The sequence below is a fragment of the Rhinolophus sinicus genome, chromosome 4 (genome assembly GCF_057876585.1).
Source record: "Rhinolophus sinicus isolate RSI-liver-muscle chromosome 4, RSI-T2T, whole genome shotgun sequence".
Taxonomy (NCBI): domain Eukaryota; kingdom Metazoa; phylum Chordata; class Mammalia; order Chiroptera; family Rhinolophidae; genus Rhinolophus; species Rhinolophus sinicus.
This window is the reverse complement of record NC_142504.1, coordinates 88,221,233-88,240,226: the sequence shown is the minus strand read 5'-3', so window position 1 is coordinate 88,240,226 and position 18,994 is coordinate 88,221,233. Positions and strand designations below refer to the sequence as shown.

At 43.6% G+C, this 18,994-nt stretch overlaps 1 protein-coding gene across 3 annotated transcripts in view; it reads right to left on the bottom strand.

The window, feature by feature from the left end:
• Window positions 1-1,913: 1,913 nt before the first annotated feature.
• Window positions 1,914-18,994, bottom strand: part of MOCOS (molybdenum cofactor sulfurase) — a 47,298-nt gene continuing 30,217 nt past the window's right edge. The window contains exons 10-15 of one of the 3 annotated variants that reach the window (XM_019740835.3): window positions 16,733-16,808; window positions 13,898-14,022; window positions 9,357-9,462; window positions 6,755-6,893; window positions 3,763-3,867; window positions 1,914-2,106 (exon numbers count right to left, since the gene is read on the bottom strand). In XM_019740835.3, the coding sequence (XP_019596394.3) occupies window positions 1,954-2,106; window positions 3,763-3,867; window positions 6,755-6,893; window positions 9,357-9,462; window positions 13,898-14,022; window positions 16,733-16,808 (704 nt within the window). In that variant the 3' untranslated portion in view covers window positions 1,914-1,953. The other 2 variants (XM_088797961.1, XM_088797960.1) reach the window with 2 other exon arrangements.

The following is an 18,994-nucleotide window of genomic DNA, read 5'->3' as shown; positions in this document are numbered from 1 at the left end:
GGATACTCTGGTAAACCAAACAGGCACAGGACTTACAATCTGGAAGAGACAGATCGATGTTAAATGAATAATGATACTTGATTAACTAAATCATTGTGCTGAAAAGGAAAGTATTTGTAGTAAAATGTCTGAAATCAGTCCCCAAAGTATCGACTGCAAAAAGGGGCATGGGTGTGGACAAGAACAAAATGAGTTTTCCTTTGTACGTGAAAATATGCCAATGACACAGGTGATCAAATTGTTATAGAACATGTTTTCTTACTTGGTTCATACTTAATGGGATGCAAATTTGGAAACGCTGCAGCATGCCATCTGGGAACAGTTTCCTCCTGCGTGAAACTGGCCTAAAAGGGCCATCACCTGAGCGCAATGTTCTTCAGCTGGTTAGCTGATGAGGACAGGCCCATATACATGATGCAGGGGTGCTGGGGCTTGGAATGGAAGAGGCCGAATTTTTAATAAACAGCTTGAAATAATAAAACTCCCACCTAACCTCATCTGCCTCCTCTTTCACTGACCTCAGGAACCACTGGGTCAGAGGCCACTTCTTATACTGAATTCTGCATGTCAAACCGACAGTGTGCGCCCAAGGTTCTAGCTCAGCAACCCTTGAGAAGAGAGGCACGCTTCCTATTTCCAATCTCACAGAGTGCTGGGAACCACACAGAGTCCTACAAATAATAAAATGAAACAAATCAACTCCTGATCCCCAGAGCTCCGATTAGATCAGACATGGGAGCTTGAGCATGACGCACTAAACCACTGAGCAGCAAAAAGACGCAGTGACACTGGCCTTAGGAAGATGCTGTGGGGAGTGGTGGGCAGGGATTTGGGGAAGAGAAAGGGTTGGATGAATGAACCATCCAGTGGAAGGTGCTGGAGGGCTGGCCAACGACCTGGGCTTCTCCTATGGGCTGCATGCTTCAGCGAGACTTGGGCAAAGTCGATTTGGGGGTGTATGAGCTCATTCTAAGTTGCTCCAGATGACAGGGCAAGAGCCATGGCTGGAAACATGGGAGGCAGATTCAAGTTCAACACACGGAGTAACCTTGGAGCAACTCAATGGGATTGGGTAACTTCGTTAGAGAATGAGCTTTCCATCGCTGGACGTATTGAACTGGAGACGGCAAGAGCGCCGGGCAGAGGTGGCACAGATGGGATCCCTCAACCTCCAAAGGTCCTCTCTACTGGGCGTTGGAAGCTCTTGGGTGGATGGACCCACACTGCCCGATAAACTTGTGAAGGGGACCACAGCTGCTCAAATAACACCACCCTCAGTGAGTGTGACTTCAGGCTCATGAACAGTCCTCAGGGCATCAACTCCAAGGGGGAGAGAAATGGCGGGCAGGGATAGGAGACAGAGGAAGAGGGCTGCTGGCCTGCGCCTTTGCTCAACACATAAACATCCTGGTCGAACCTCTCTCTAAAGGAACATGGCTACCAGTCACACTCGGGGCAGCCTGAGCATAAACCCACCTCCTCCTTGCACATGAGGGGAGAAGGGCACATTCTCACTCCTTCCAGATCAGACTGCCTTCCTCTGTGCAAAGGGACTGAAAAGTACCTAAAGATTCTTTCTAAAGACAAAGCCAACAGTGTGGGGAAATAGCAAGACAAAATATTCCCAGTAAGCGTCATTAAAAATCTCATCTAATTAAAACGATCATACTTTCAAGTACACGTGGAAGCCTTGCCGGGCGTCGGTGCAGCATTCATGCTGAATTTGCCTCGTGGAAAGCACAGGGGCCTTGGATCTGCCCTCCTGAGCAGGGCCAGTGCACACGGGGAGAGTGAGGAGCTAGAGGAAGAGGAAGCCGGCGAGAGCTTCCTCCACCTCCCAGAGGAAAAGAACTCTCCTTGTTCAAAAGACCAAGTTCTGCTGAACCCCATGCCAACCTTAATGAGAGCAGAGATCGTTGTAAAAGAGACGTTTTAATTTATGTGAACAAAATCTTAGGCGATAACATCCTGATGTTTCTCGGCAGCAGGTAAGTCGTGGCCGCCTGTGTTTTCTTTCAACACAGGGAGCACCTGAGATCCTACAGATAGGAAACGTGGAGAAGATAAATCCAAAGACACGTGCATCAGGTACACGCCAAAGTTCACCTGTGAACAAAGCGGCAACAACAGCAAGAAGCTAGATTACTTGAGCAGGGGAAACATTTTGTACCTCATAATGTTCGGCTAAAATTAAGTCAGCTCTTTCAAGACGTGCACTGGGATTTGACGTGTCCTGTCACTTAGCAGCCTGTAGCGGGAAACACGGAGAACCCTCACTTCAGACACCAAAGAGTCCGGTTCCAAGGCTTCCTTTCCCGACAGTCACCCACACCTCTATCGCTGGACTCACCCCTCTTTCTCCTTCCTGTCTGCCCTGAGCTTCACGCAGCAGGGCTTTCTTCCAGCTCTGCGCCTCTGACCACTGCCAGGCTGATTTTCACTCTGTTCCCCGATGCCAAAGTCATTGGGTGACAATGACGGCAAAACTCTGCATTTTCCTTGAGAACGTGTGGTGCCAGTTAAGTTCTCCAAATTCTCCCAAATAAAGATGGAAGGTCCACAGTGAAGACTACTCAAGGTTTGCCATCAATGCCAGTGAGCCAGTAAGAACCCTTGGCAGCATGTGACACGCTCCCTGGTCTGTTCATTCCCGTGATAACGTCAGTTGGCCATCCCCATGTTCCAGGCTCCAGGCTAGGGACTGAGGCCAAATGAATTCCTTAAGATTTGTGCACACGTGGGTGAAGAGTACGCAGGAACTCTCTGTGCTACCTTTGTAATTGTCTGTAAATCTAAAATGATTCGACAATTTAAAAAGATAAAAGATGTGTGCACATGAAAATTATAGCGATGCTGAGAAACACTACATTGATGCACCATAGTGTTTGTGGCCACCCATCCCCTCTCCTTGCAACCTGCATGGGACAGGCTCAAAAACCCCATGGCCCCAGGTGACACAGCTTGCCTCAGCACAGCAGGCAGACATGTTGGTACAAGTGCAACCCCTCATCTATCCAGTATCTACAGGGAGGCTGTGTCAATCAAATACTGCAAAACATAACCCTGGTTTTGGAGAAACACAGCAAACTGCCGAACACTCTACCATGTGTGAACCTGCCCATTTGTTATTGGAGCGAGATTAAATATTTGCACTATTTTAATAAATTTTCGAGAATTGTTCCATGCAGTCTAACTGCCTATTTGGCTTCCTGGAATTCTTTGCAAACAAAAAGTCCTAACAGAAAGTGCGAGTCTGGAAATATATCTTCCTAAAGAATCAACCTGTTAGAAACTTAGCTTTATTGTTGTGGAATCTACAATAACATTGAGTCATTTTAACCTTCGAGGAGATGATTTACAAGCTTATTATAGTAAAATTTATTGAATCTTTCTATGCAGTTACTCTATTCACTATAAGGCATTTTACTCTTTATGAGATCTCTGCAATGAAGAAAATAATGATTGAAACAATAGAATTACTTTGCTTATTTACTTACTTCTCATTTATACTCCAAAGCTCTTCAACAAGATTTGTGAGCATGAAAAATATACGTAATAAGAGTCCCCATGAAAGTGAAGATATGGATGAAAAGGGAAATAAAATGGCACCACGGACGAAATCAGGACCTTAAGGGTAGCCCACCAGCCTTTGAATGTTCTCCCACTTCTAAAACTTACTCAGCACTATTTGGGATATAGTTCTGGGATACCTAACACACCAGGATCTTAAAACGGGGTGTTGTATTTTGCAACCATGCCTACCTTTCTCTTTCGACTCTCAGAAAGCTTTTGGAAAACATCTTGGTTTCGTTGCCCAGTTTGCTGGTCGATGCAAATCATCTGGCATCTGTGACAAGGCCCTACAACCTGGTGAGAAGGTAAAAGATAGCGTTGCCATGGGAACTGACCAGACCCTTCCATTCTGCAGGGAGGAATCCGGGTCCAGGAGGATTGACTGTAAAAGGCCTCCCCCAGCCAATTTCAGACTTATACGGAAATGCTCAATCCTCTAACTACAAGGAGCCAGAAAGTGGCACCTCGTCACAGTGCCACTCAGGAATCATCTGTACTTGTTTACCAGCTGAAAGACGGCTACTGCAGGGCTTTACAGAGAAAGAAAAAAGCGGCCGTGAATGTCAGATGGTTATTGGGGGACGTTGAGGATCCTCCCAGGAAAAGAACTGATTGGAGGACAAACTGGGAGAATATAAAGAGCCACAGACCTGGCACTGAGCCTCTGTGAGAAAGTCATCAGAAAGAACCTTGGTGTGTCCATGTCCTTTGACCCAGCAATTTCACTACCAGGGAGTTAACCCAAGAAAGAATCAGAAGTACAAACACAGACTCACATACAAGGATAATTCTCACATTATTTATAATAAGGAATTAACCCAAGAAAGAATCAGAAGTACAAACACAGATTCACATACAAGGATAATTCTCACATTATTTATAATACGGAATTAACCCAAGAAAGAATCAGAAGTACAAACACAGATTCACATACAAGGATAATTCTCACATTATTTATAATACGGAATTAACCCAAGAAAGAATCAGAAGTACAAACACAGATTCACACACAAGGATAATTCTCACATTATTTATAATACGGAATTAACCCAAGAAAGAATCAGAAGTACAAACACAGACTCACATACAAGGATAATTTTCACATTATTTATAATAAGGAATTAACCCAAGAGAGAATCAGAAGTACAAACACAGATTCACATACAAGGATAATTCTCACATTATTTATAATAAGGAAAATCTGAAACATCAAATAGAGAATAGTGAAACCAACCACATTACATTGGTATGATATATAACACACAGGTTTTAAAGTCAATCTATAAAGGGCTTTAAATAAAATGGGAAATATTTTTATTTTTATAACTGAAATAAGCAGGAAACAAAATTACATGTGTATTCTTTTGTGTGTGTGTGTGTGTGTGTGTGTGTGTACCGGGGGTACCAAAAAAATGTATACATATGACTTGTATTCATCTTGTGTTATTGGTATATATCGAGTATTACAATTTTAATAGTTTTTTCCTTTCTTAAAATCAGTATACATTTTTTGGCACCCTCTGTATATACACACACCACATAAAACACAGTACACAGCTTCTTAATAGGGTCATACTTCTATTCTGGATGGTCTGCCATGGGCATGAATTACTTTAAGAGGGGAACAACCCCTTGTAAATGTTAACATAAAAAAAAAAAGAATGCAGCTTAGCAGTGACAAGATGCTTTTTTTACTGCACAAGGAAAAGGCACCAGATTTTCTCCTAACCATCTTCTCTGCTCACTCGTGAGCAAACACAAAGAGAGCACTGAATTTAGAAACACTCAGTGACATCTAGATGTGTCTTGGTCTCTGCCTGTCACTCGCATTCTTCCTGGTGGGCATTAAGCCAGTGGAAATATCACCTCGTGTCAAGCTTCCAGGCCCCATGAGCAGCTGGCGTGCCCTAAGGGAGCTCTGCCTGCTGCTCGCCTGGGGACGCTCTGCAGACCCGTGACCTCTCCAGGCTTTATTTTCCCATCCAGCTCCTTCACTGGATTTGGTAAGACGTCCAGGTACTATTTCTGAGAAGCCAAACCCAGACCTGGCACTCAGTCACGCTGAAAAGTGGAAATGATCGTTACAATACATGAGGCTCCCCAAGATAGTCAGTTTATACAACTGGCTCATAACACTATTATTGTCAAAGTAATTTTGTGCCCCACTGAAGAACGGGGCATATTCTGTGCAGACGACCCATCCCTCTGTCCCTAGCTATGCCTTATCTTTCCTGTCCGTTCACTCCCTCAACAGTTCTTAAGTACGGACGCTGGGTCAGAACTGTTCAAGCCCTAGAGGTACAGCAGGGAGCAACACAGACTGGTCCCCATCCTTGTATGTGCTGAGGGAACAAGCAGGCGCTGTGCAGAGCCTGACCACGTGGTGGGTCAGGAGCATCCTTTCCAAGGAGAAAGCATGTGAACTGAGACCCTAAAGTCGTTGTGGAAAGAATGTGCCAGGCAAAAGGGACGGCAAGGGCAAAGGCGCTGAGGCAGGAAGTTTGGCTTGTTTAGGGAATGGAGAGAAGGTTGATGTGACAGGCGAGGGGGAGCGACGATGAGCTCAGAGAGGTGAGCGTTCTGAGAGGCAGGTGTCTTAGGAGAGGCTGGCAGGGTCAGGTCCGGGGGCTGATTGGGGGTGGCCATATCTGCCCAAAGCCTGGGGAGAGACGGCATCCAGGCGGCTTTGACTGACTACCAGCTCCTCCCCAGCTGACAGCAAGACAAAAGTCAGAGCGTGGGGAGAAGGTGCAGCAGCCTTGGGCACTGAAGTCGTCCTAGGCATGTACTACGCATCTGAATCATCCTCCACAAGCTCCAGACAGCAGAAAAGTCTACCAGCTTCAGCCGGATGAACTCATAGACACAAGCCCAGAACACAGAGTTTAAGCCCGGACATAACGACAAGGAGGAGGCAGCACTGAGCGCTCGATCACCTGGACAGGACATGGTCTCTCTTCCTCACAGGAAACTGACTGCTGCCAGCCTCGCGGGGAATAAGGGATGAAGCATTCCAACGGGCATCCCAGAATGCAGACATCACATACCCTCCTGCTGAGGTTTGGAGGGTAAGAGTCAAAGACCAGGAAGGATTCCCACCTGCCACCATCCTGGCCTCGTTTGAGGTCAGTCTCCTCTGGCAACCTTTGGGGGACGAATAACAGAACTTAGCAGAACTCACCTGGAAACGCAAGGAACCAACTGAAATCTCATCCCATTTCTCTTCTTCAAAAGCACTCGTTCCATTGGTAATAATATTGGCACGGAAACGCGAGATGAGATCTTTCATGGGGAGCACGTCTTCCTTTCCGTTCTCACCACTGTTGAAGACACACCAAAAAGGGAAGGGGTGGGCATTGCACTGCTTCTACCATTTGGTCAGTGTTTCTACCATTTGATGCCTGTCTTCATCTGCTGTGTTCTGGCCTGAGGCCTGGATGATCCGAACAAGCTCTTACCGTGAGCTCAAGACCAAAGGGCACCTATCTGTTAGACCTCAGTGGTCTTCCCTGGGGTCTGACACCGTGTCCAGGGAGAGGCCCACAAGGGGCAGTGCGATGGAGGAGTACATTTTAGTTTCCGAGACGAAGAATTTTGGAAACCAGGTGAACTGAGGTTGAGTGAATGAACTTCTGATAAAATACCAATGCTACAAGGTGAGTCAGGACAAGGCATTTAAAGAGTGTCAAAAAGCTTAATTACCAAAGACTGAAAAAGTAGCAAGAGCTCACACCCTTTTTGGATAGTAAAACATCATAAAGCAATATACACGTAGAGTATATGTGGGGAGGGGGTTGATATTTCCTAACTTCCATCCTGTCTAAACAGCATATACTATTTTTGTAATTTGTGTTTAAAGTTTTTGTCTACTGCCATGAGGTCTTGTAAAATGGCTCTCGGCACCTCCATGCACCCCCTCCCCCAAGGGAAAAAAAGCACTGAAAAAGCATCTGAACACCAACAAAAGAACACACTCTATGATCCCATCGTATTGAGCTCAAGAGCAGGTGAAACTATCTACGGTGAAACAAGTCAGAACAGTGTGACTTTCAGTGGGGCTGACAGGAGCAGGGGTAGAGTGAGGTTTCTGGGGCACTGGAAATGTCCTCTCCTGCTAGGGGTGGTGGTTACATGGGTAGATACATCTGTCAAAGTTCAGTGAGCTGTGGACTTGAGATTTTTACACTTCGTTGTATTTCAATAAACATTTTTTAAAATTATTTTCAGTTGAGGGGGAAATCCTTGAGTATGACTGGAATTTTCCCTGGAGACCGAACTGAAAGGCTCTGGGCCAGGATAAGGGGTACATGGCTGTCTTCCAGTTCCCTTCCTCACAGTGAATGGGGTGAGAAAAGTCAGGAGCAGAATGACGAAGCCTAGCTCGGCCACTCCGTGCTGCTCCCATATTCTATGAGGACTACAGTGTCCTCATCGGAAACAACGGGGGGAATGCTTCCCAGTCCTAAAATACTGTGATTGTGGATTTACCCTCTGGGTGATAAACGCTCCCTTTGTGCTTTGTAAATGGGAAAATTTTATGTCCAAAGGCTTTTGTGGTCAGCGCGTACATGATAGCAGCCATCACACTCGAGAATAGAACATGGAGATACAAAAGCCAGGAGCCCTGGGGTCCGTCGGCATGTGATCACCTGGGGACTAGTCCTCTCACCTTTGCCCCGATCCTGCCGACCCCTGCTTGTCAGCCCTGCACTAAACAAACTGGTAGGAAATGCGGTCCCTCTTTGTAGGAACCAAGGTTGCATCAAGCTTGTCTCCACCTCCTGTTTTTCCACACCAAGAATCCTAGAAAACCACAGACCTGCTCTCTCCAGGGCTGAGTACCTGAAGAGGAGGGTCACGCAGTGCTGGGAAAACTCAGAGAACACCCAGGGACCAGGCAGCTGTGTCACATGTCTGCTCCCAAGGAGGGCAAGCTGGGCCACGGCCAGAGAATGCGGTTGTATGTTTTTGCCAAAGACTGTAAACAGGTATCATTGCAAACAGCCCAACTTTGTCATTTTTACTAAGCTATATTTGGGCATATTTGCTAATGTGGACACACACATACAGGACCCTGTGGCACGTGACAGTCACCAGGGATCCCCTGTGCTGACAGACGTGTACACACCTCTCCTTGGCTTGTGGACGAGGAATGAGCAGTTCAGCTCTCACATAACAGTGGGGTTTTTTTTTGCCCTAATTGTCTGATTATCTTGGGATTTCAATTTCCTCTGAAGTACAATGAGGGAGATTGGACCAACCAAAACCCCTTCTAGAGCTGACCTATTTCTAATACTGTCAGGGCAGGCAGTGGTGCTAGTTCTGTCTGATGATGCAAACAAATAATAACCACAGTTCCAATTTTAAAAGCTTTCCTCACCACTCTTCTTTTCATTCAAAATGACTGTGGAAGTAGGGCATGGCTCCTAGGGGACAGGGCACAGCGGGAGGGTGGGCAATGAAATTGGGTCAAGTTGATAGCAATTCCATTAAAGTAAATGTTAAGAAAGGGAACGATTTTAAAAAATGAGAGTTGGGGTTATCCACTAAGCATCTTGAGGATATCAAAAAAGATATTGGAGGATAAAAGAGAACCCTCAAAAAGATTACTGGGAACTTGCCTAAAGGGCTTTGTGACTTCTCCGGGCCTCAGTCTCTCAATGAAGGGTGTCTGGACACCATAACTCGGATCTTTTCTCCCCAGGTAGGTGCCAGGTTCACTTGCAAGGGAAAGTGGTTACACCTGTGTACTATTCCATGGGTAAATAGTAAAGGGATCTTACCTTGCATTTAATTGCTGCTGAAGTTCCAAAACACTGGATCTGTTTATCAGCAGATACTGGGCCTCGTTTACCAGAGAAAGGGTGGCCGTTGTATCATCAGATTGACCTAAAAGTGATGGAGTATTTAAAATAAGAGTTTCTAGATATGGACACAACCTAAGCATTCATTGATGGATAAACGGATAAAGATGTGTTACATATATATACAGTGGAATATTACTGAGCCATGAAAAAAGAAGGAAATCTTGCCATTTGTGACAACATGGATGGCACTTGAGAGCATTATGTTAAGTGAAATAAGTCAGATAAAGACAAATATTATATGATCTCATTTATATGTGGAATTTAAGAAACAAAGACAATCTCATTGATAACAGAGAACAGATTGGTGGTTGCCAGAGGCAAGGGGTGTGGGATGGAAAAATGGGTAAATGGGTCCAAAAGGTACAAACTTCCAGTTACAAAATAAATAAGTCATAGGGATGTAATGTACAGCATGGTGACTATAGTTAATAATACTATCTCGCATATTTGAAAGTTGCTAGAAAAGTACATTTTTAAAGTTCTTGTTACAAGGAAAAAATTTTTGTAATGATGTGTGGTGATGGATGTTAACTAGACTTATTGTGGTGATCATTTCATAATACATGCAAATATCAAATCATTATGTTGCCCATCTTAAACTAATATAATGCTATATGTCAATTACACCTCAATAAACAACTTTCAATAAAATTAAAATTGTTTAATTAATAAAATAAGAGTTGCTTTCTTGGAATGCAAATGAATCATGTTCTGTTGACTTGCATTTTTAAATAGGAGACTATTTACACAGGGGAGGAAAAAAATGGTACCCTGGAAATAATAAAAATGTTCTAAGCCTGACTCAAACCTTTCAAAAACAGAAAGAAAATGAGCTCCTAAAATATTCCGTTAATAATCTGGTGGAGGGCAGGGAGAGACGGGAAATGCTGAAACGAAATTGCTCCAGCAAAGAAAATTTGGAGGCAACATTTCTAAGAGGAGCCATGGGGCGGTGGGGTGGGCCCAGGGGGCCCTTCTCCAAGATGTCTGGGAAGGGGGCCACGCCACAAGCCCAGGAAGGTCTTCTGAATCTAGTTAGGGAACGGCTGGTTTGGGCCCTTGGGCAAGTGTGAGATACTGACTTTAGAAATAAATAAGTTTTAAAACTACTGAAAGAAAAAAGAATGAAAGAAAATATCAAATGTGGCCAGAACTGCTGGCAGCCTGTCGCCCCGTTTCTATCTCCCACGTGTTGGGCAGGTCTCACTGTCTCATGTGAGATGTTGATAAAAAGGGTTGGCTGGGCCAAAGCTTAGTAAGCTGTCTCCAAACCATGTCTATGGACCCCAGAACACATGAGAATGGACACTTTTAAGAGAATCACTTTCCAGACCCTCTCCTTCCAAATGTCTTCATTGCTAAAATGGTTCTGTCAGAGAAGGGGGCGTGCAATCCCGTCCCACAAAAGTTCCGTCTCCCACTTCACAGAGAAAAGGCCACACCTCTCCTTTGGCACATTGCCCTAGGGGCTAAAATATCCAGGGTGGAAAACAAAAGCCCCATTCAAAACCCTGGGGTCTGCACTGAGAAAATAAGTCTCTAAGGCTGGGGGTGAATGATTCTCCTGTAGGTCAGATGGGTACCAGTTCTTTGCTCTCCACAAAACTGCCACGCCTAATTAAGTTGTCAAGTGACAGATAATTAAAGTCAACTTAATGTTATAGCCCTGTGTCTCAGAAGAAAGGTTTGAGTGACAGTGTGTTAACCAAATTCCTTTCATCCCCAGCCCTTTATTGACTGAAATAAGGTTTTTCAGAAGAGAACCAACTTAGCACCAGCTATTCTGGTCATAGGTGACAATTACTCATGAATATGGGAATTAATGGTGGGGAGCCTAGCCATCTCATTAAAAGATTCATTTTCAACAATGTTTACTCTTTATGTTTAATAACAATCTTTTAAAACTTACACTATACTTTTATTTTGATCAACTGAGTACTATTAAAAATTATGATAAGAACTCAACCTAGAAGAAATGTCCTAACACTTAGACTCTTACGATCACAGTAAACTTTAAAAATGTTTATACATTTGAATTTATATACAATTTTTAGTTTCAGATAAATATAATAGGGTGATCTAGGAAAGATTTCCAAGCATCAACCACATAACACTAAGATAAAATTCTGTCAAGAAAGTAGAGTGGAAATACAAGTTGAAGAAGGAATAGGAAAAAAAACTAAATTCCTGACCATTAATAGAAATGTAAATGAACAAATGAAAATATATTTGTTCATATACTTTTAATGAATATTCATGGGAATCAAATCGCCATGGTATTGAGATTCCACTGGCTAATGTTTAAAAGGGCGATCTAGGAGTTTTGATGTAAAATGACTATATTTATAACATGCTGGAAATCTCATCCTTTGCAACTATTTAAACTAATTTTAAAAATTTATATGACAATAAAAAAATGTATGAGGAGGTACTATAGTGCTAAAAAAAATTCTTCTAAAGTATACCAACACAAAAATATTCAAAGACCAGCAGAGACCTCTCCTCCAAATATGGCTCCTGGAAGTGCTAATATTCACAAGTTGACACTCCCTTGTTCTGTATCGTGCCCTCTTTTGCCTCCATCAGGTCCTCAAATCCCACTAGAACCATCACAGCCATTCCTGCCTGGCCCCTTTGCTTCCCTCCTTATCTCTCTGATGCGGCCTCCACACCACGCCAGAGTGTCTTTCTAACACAAGCCGTGTCATGAAGCTCCCCAGCTTAGAATTCTGCAATCAATCCCCCCAACCACAAAACAGTACGTACGTACTGACTCCTCAGCAGCACATTTATCTCTTCTCACCAGCTCTGCCCCATCACTCCCCCACCCACATCCAACCCTCCTAAACCCATCTCTGAGCCCATGAAATGCCAAGCCCTGCCTCGTTGCTCCCAAGTAACCTTCTCACCTCTCTCTGCCTGGAAAACTCCTACTCTCCTGTTAAGACGAAGCTCCAAACTCACATACTGACTCAAATTCTTTAACATCTCATGACATGAAAAATTGTCAAAACTTGTAAAAGGCTAAGCAGATTACATCCTTTGACTCTTCTCTGTTCCCTAAAGCCCTCCATGACTCACTCCAGGTGTAGAGAATGCCTCCCCCACACCCATGCCCTTTCCACAGACCTTTATTACATCCTTTATGTTGTAGTGTCACTGTCTGCTGGTGAGTCATTGCCACTAAACTGAGATGTGAAGGACCATGACCATTGCTTGACAATCTCAGCCAGCCTACGGAGGACCCAGCTGTGCCCCAGGTAGACAGAAGGTGCTGGGAATGATTGGAACTTATTTGATCACATCATTTATAAGGTAGCACAGGGCCTGATGAATCCCACTCCTTGCATGTCTCTACTCATGGAAAAGCCCATGTCTCTCTCCCCTTTAATCACATCTCTGAGTTTATCCATGCCCAAACACCACCAGCTCTCCCCCTCAATAAAATGAGTATAAGTTTATTCCCCTTTCCATCACATAGTGACTCAAATTGTTTAACATCTCATGACATGAAAAATTGTTAAAACTTGTAAAAGTCTAAGTAGATTACATTCTTTGACTCCTCTCTCTATCATACATTTTCAGGGATCCACAGGTTCACCTGTGCAAGTCCCAAGACCCCGTAACTGGTCCCTGTATGGTCAGAATGCTATTTGGATTTACAAGCCAGTCTCTCCTGAGAGGTAATCACTAAGCCATGTCATCCCTGCACAAACCAGTAATGTAGCAATGATCTGTGCCTTCATTCATCTAGTATTCACTGAGCAACTACTATGTGCCAGGTGCTGTTCTAAGTACTGGGGATGCAGCACAAACAAAGCAGACAAAAGTCCTCACCCTCACAGAGCTTATGATCTAGCAGTGGGAAGTCAGGGCATACGCAGAATAACTAAGATGCATGACCTATAGACTGTGAGAAGTGCCTCAGAGAAAAGAAAACAGGGAAGGGAGCTGGGGCAGGTTAGATAGGGGCTCTGGTTTAAAGGAGGCCATCAGGCAAAGCTTCCCTGAGAAGATGGCATTGGAGCAGCACCTGTAAAGGATCTCTCCTTCCCCTGTGGCACTGTTCACTTACAAAGTACTTTCTTCTCTGCTGTCGCACTTCATCCTAGAAACAGCTTATGGCAGGAAAATTATCAAAACTTTTTAAAGTCTAAGTAGTTGAGGTCTACAGGAGTTGAGGCATCATGAGGCTCAAGGATTTGCCAAGGTCTCACAACCTTTTGGAGATACAGCCAAGACTAGAAACCGTCTCAGCCTCTCAGGGTTCTCCTGGGGACCACTCATGGGTCCTGCTGACCTAGAACCACCGAGGCACCTTTCTGCCGAAGGATGACCACCCCCACTTTCTGTACGTGAGCAAGCTGCCCTGTAACTCCACTTCACGGGCTGATTGTGATGTATGAAAAGGTAAGCCCGAGTTCTTGACCCCTAAGAACCAATCTGAAATGTGATACCTTTGCCGTGTTTCTTCTTCGCATTCCTTTGAAAGTCTGAACTTTGTTTGATCAAATGACATGGACGGCCCAAAAACTTTGACAACCAGCTGGAAATTTTTTCTCCACAGTCATAAGTATTTACCCTGACAAAAAAAAAAAAAAAAAAAAAAGAGAGAGAGAGAATGGTGAATGCAACATAGTATTTCTTTAAGTAATGATCAAAATGGCAGAAAGTTAGATATATAATATGATATATGATATATAACATAAGTAATATAATATAATATGGCCCTCCGATGGAAGGAAGCCTAAAAGTGACAGGTATGCTTAGGAAGCTGCAGGGATATTTCCAAGGCACAGAAGACCTGAGATCTGGGGCTTGTGCAAAGCTTTCAGATCAGATTTTAAAACTTTAGAAGTTCCTCTTGAAAGACCTTGCTTATATTAATTATAGCCACTACGAACTACAAACCTGGGAATTATAGCCTTTCCAGAGCATTATCTTGCTTTCAGAAGCCCTTGAACCCAGACCCGTCTTGGTTTTTCACGATGGAACCTGACTGTAATATTTTCTTTCTCAGCCAGAACACATGGACTGATGTGTTTGGTTTGTGGAAAGAACACTATGCCTATAAATTCCCAATATAAGTACATTTATTGATCTGGGTTTGTTTTTTTTAAATCTGCAATCGTCTCGAGTTTTTAAATAGAATTTAAAATTTTTAATCTGCACATCACCAGAATTTATAATGCAAAATTGTTAATATCTTACACTGGGATTATAAGATAGATATGATTTAAAACCTACCTTATCCTTAATTTTTACTGGGAAAAATAGTTGCCTTTCTTTGCTGGAAATGGAACAGAAGAAGGAAACCTCACTTTGTAGCACATTCTCTATGGTGCTTTGAGAGAGACTGCACCAAACTCCATTTTCATATTAGTAAGTATTCATGGTTCCGAGCATAAGAAACCTAACCTCTAGCTATCTGAAAAGCTTTGTTAACAAGAATACGGGATCTCTCTCAAAGGAAGCTAAATGGAATGTACAAGCAGGGACAAGCCTGATAAGTAACTGCAGGCATTCCTAAATGGCTATATTTCTCTTTATGAGAAGGTGTGCAATAGTGACATGCAAAAATGTTTACCTGAAATTCAATGCCATAATTTGATGTGCTGCAATGAATGCTTATCGGCACAAGCACAGACAAAAGGATGCATAGTGTGCTCAACGCTTCGCCTCCTGGGTGACCCAGTGCACACGATGCTCCATTATGAGGGAGGATATAGCCCTCCATCACCCCAGAGAGACCCAGCGGCCCTAACAACTTGAGCCCAATTTAGATGTAGCTTTAGTATCTAACATATTTCTAACATATCATTCATGACTGACATGATAGCATGAGTCAGTGCAGAAGAACATGTAATCTGATTCCATGCTATGCAGTATCACCATCTACTGAGCACAAAGCTACCTGCTATAATAAGCCTATTGTGTTAACTAATAGGCAATTCGCATTTTCAGAGCCTTCTACTGTCTATAAATCCTTACTGAACTGTTACCAGTTAACTATTTTAGTATTTAGGGGGTAAATTGGTTGGGGTATTAGATGGGCTGGTTCCCACAATGAGAAAATTTGCATTCCACGTGTTTTTGGGTCCAGGATTGGTTTAGATAAAAAAGGATACAGGGGGTGGTGAACATACAATGGGATTTATAGATGATGTAATACAGAATTGTACACCTGAAATCTATGTAATTTTGCTAACAATTGTCACCCCAATAAATTTAAAAAAAATGAGAGAAAAAGAGAGAATACAAAATAAATGAATATTTTTTTGCTTGCAAAAAAAAAAAAAAGGATACAGGCATTTGATATACTCAATAAATAGATTTATAAGCATTCACAATCAAGAAATAAAATAGAAATGCTATGACATTCAACCTCACTTTCTATGTTTCCTAGAATTTTACAGGTAATTTATCATAGAATTTATCAATAACCTACAATTATATGGAATTTAATTTATGAGTTATAACCCGAAAATTATACAACCTGAGGGACATCAAGACACCCCCTTCACCCTCAGCCTCCACATCCAATCCATGAGCTAGTTCATATGAGTCTACCTCCAGAACATACATCTCACTCCCACCTGATTTGCTCCCTGACCCTGGTTCAAGCCTCCATCTAGTCTCCTCTGTGTTACTCACACAGGTGCTCATTTGGTCATATAACATGTACCCTGACCCCCTTCCAACTAGGTTACACCCAGGAGCCAGTCTTCAAAATGTGAATCAAGTCCCTTTCCTCACCTCTCCCACTGTGGTCACCCCACCTGAGCTCCACACGCCTTCTCCAAACTGTTCCCCACTTCATGCCAGCTCCTCCACACCACAGTGCGCCAGGCTCCGCAGGGAGCAAGGCATCCTGAGTCCTGCTCTCTCAAGTCTGTGTTCTAGTGTTCTAGCCGGAGAGACTCAAGATAAAGGTTGGGAAAGCAGTAAGTGTGAAGGAGAAGAATCTAACAAGGCAAGCAGAGAGGGAGGGGCTGATATCTGTGAGCGGTCAGGTGACCCCTCTGAGAAGGGGGCTTTTCAGCAGAGACCCAATAGAAGTGAGACTGACAGAGGTGAGGGAGCGAGCCCTGTAGAGGTATAAATAGGGGAACAGCATTCCAAGCAGAGGGAACAGTGAGTGCAAAGTCTTGAGGAGGGAGTGTGCAAGAACAGCAAGGTGCTAGTGGAGCAAGTGGGGAGCAGCAGCAGACTGGATGGGGAGCAGAGGACTCTGCTCTCTCGGTGTCACCCTGCAGATGCACCCGAGATTTGCACCTGCTGCCCAGTCTTACCTGTCTGCACAGACCTTGCTTTGGCAAATCGGAGCCTGCTCACCATTTTCAAGAGGCACCTCTATAGGGTCCATCCCTGATGAGCAAAGGTTAGAGACAATTATCATCATGCAAAAATAACAACTATGTAAGTAAAAATCCATTATCATGAAATATACAAGAACTGTAATGACCCAGGAAATTGGTTGAATCAAATAAGTGGCTTGGTCTTGGAAATCAGTTTGTTACACAGAGATTCTTTTCAGCATGAGCGGTACAACAGTGTGTGCACTGAGCAGCTTTCCCGTGGGAGACCCTGCACTGGGGCAGTCACATCCATCGTCCCTGGACACTATAAATTCTTTTGAAAGTTTTATCAACCTCTGGATGACTCCACATTCCAAGGTCATTGATCTCCAAGGTACCTAAACTACTTTAGAAATAGACAGGCAGGTATTGTGTTTCCCCGAAAATAAGACCTAGCCGGACAATCAGCTCTAATGCATCTTTTGGAGCAAAAATTAACATAAGACCAAGTATTATATTATATCATATTATATTATATTATATTATATTATATTATATTATATTATATCCAATCTTATATTATAGTAAAATAAGACTGGGTCTTATATTAATTTTTGCTCCAAAGGACGCTTTAGAGCTAATTGTCTAGCTAGGTCTTATTTTCAGGGAAACACGGTATGAAGGCTCATTCTATAAAGGTATCAGCAAAGCATCAATACTCAGTAGCCTCTAGGAGTCAGCATCAAATTCGATTCCTGCACCAATCGTCATTATCTCCAAAAGTGGGGTTGGGAAGCTATTCTTCTATTATTATTATTATTATTATTATTATTATTATTATTATACATACATCACACATATAAAGGAATATATAATATATGCATGTAACAGTTTAAAAATAATAATTAACACCCATGTACTCACCACTCAGCTAAAGTGGCATTCATTCTTTAAATAAAATTAGAGTGAAATATGTGGATGAAACTAAAAGAAACAGAGCCAATGCCATTAAGGAATGAAAGATCTTTCATAAAGGCTGGAACTGCTGAGGCCCTCTGCTACTCAGCACTGCTTCTCATCCTTCATGAGTCACTCAAAGTGTAGGGAAAGGGCATGAAGCGAAGACACCTGGGTAGGATTTGTGGCAGCCCCTACTCTGTAGCGAAAAGAAACAGGACCTCTTCCTGTGTGGTCCACCTGTGCCAGTCACACTGCCTGGCAGCAGGACCCAGCCTGTCCCTCAGTTATGCACATCTGCATTCCTGCTCATCCCGGGCCTGCTTCACCACGCACAGCAAACTGGTACGTGCCCTCGTACTCACAAGCTTCCGATCATGCCTGCTGCCCGGGCGTGTGCCCCACACAACGGGCTCTTCACCACCACAAAGACAGAGCAGTGACAATCTGTGTAACAGATATTCCGTGAACTGTGTCCCGGGCTTGTCCACATCTGATACATGCATGGCCAGTTCCATACTCCTTTCCCCACATGGGTAATGCGAGCAGAGAAACCAATCCAGAATGCTCCAGAGGGTAGGAGAAGGCAGGTGCTGTACTGAGTGATTATAGATGCTGCCATGTCAAAAGGGTGTGCACGCACCCATCGGGGAGAGTAAAGTGAGCTTGGAACACTGGTCATGAGGAAGTAACCACAGCCGGGGGGACAGCATGGAGAAAAGTGCCAGGGTACAAATGCACACTTGGGCAGCCGGCAGGAGGCCTGTGCTCAGCCTCCTTCTACCCTCACCTGAGACTCTGCAGAAATCATTCTGCATTAAGTCACATAAAATCATCAATATGGCCCTCAGATGCCTTATAAAGGTTATCACAGGCCTCTTGTTAAGTCAACAAAATCTGCGGTCCCTACATGCATTGAACGCAAGGGGCCCCCAACACAGCGCATGGGGACTGAATTCATTCTATACGTACTGCCCCGTGCTCAGCTCAGAGATACAGAGAAATAAAAGAGCCTGACCTCTGGACTCAAGATGCCTAAAATCTCTGAACGTGACAAGTCCCACACACAAAACCATATTCTAATGCTTTGTTTTATTGTTTATTATTCAGTATAACGCTTTGTTTTATTGTTTATTTAGTTTGTCCTGTCATCCGTTGCCAAAGGATAGTCTTACACCACCCGTAATGCCAGAAGCCCCCATAAGTGAGCAGAATATCTGATACATGTGGAAGACACCACACCACCTCAAAAAGTGCTGTTAATTTAGAGTAGAAGATATTTGAGTGTTTTTTCTCTCT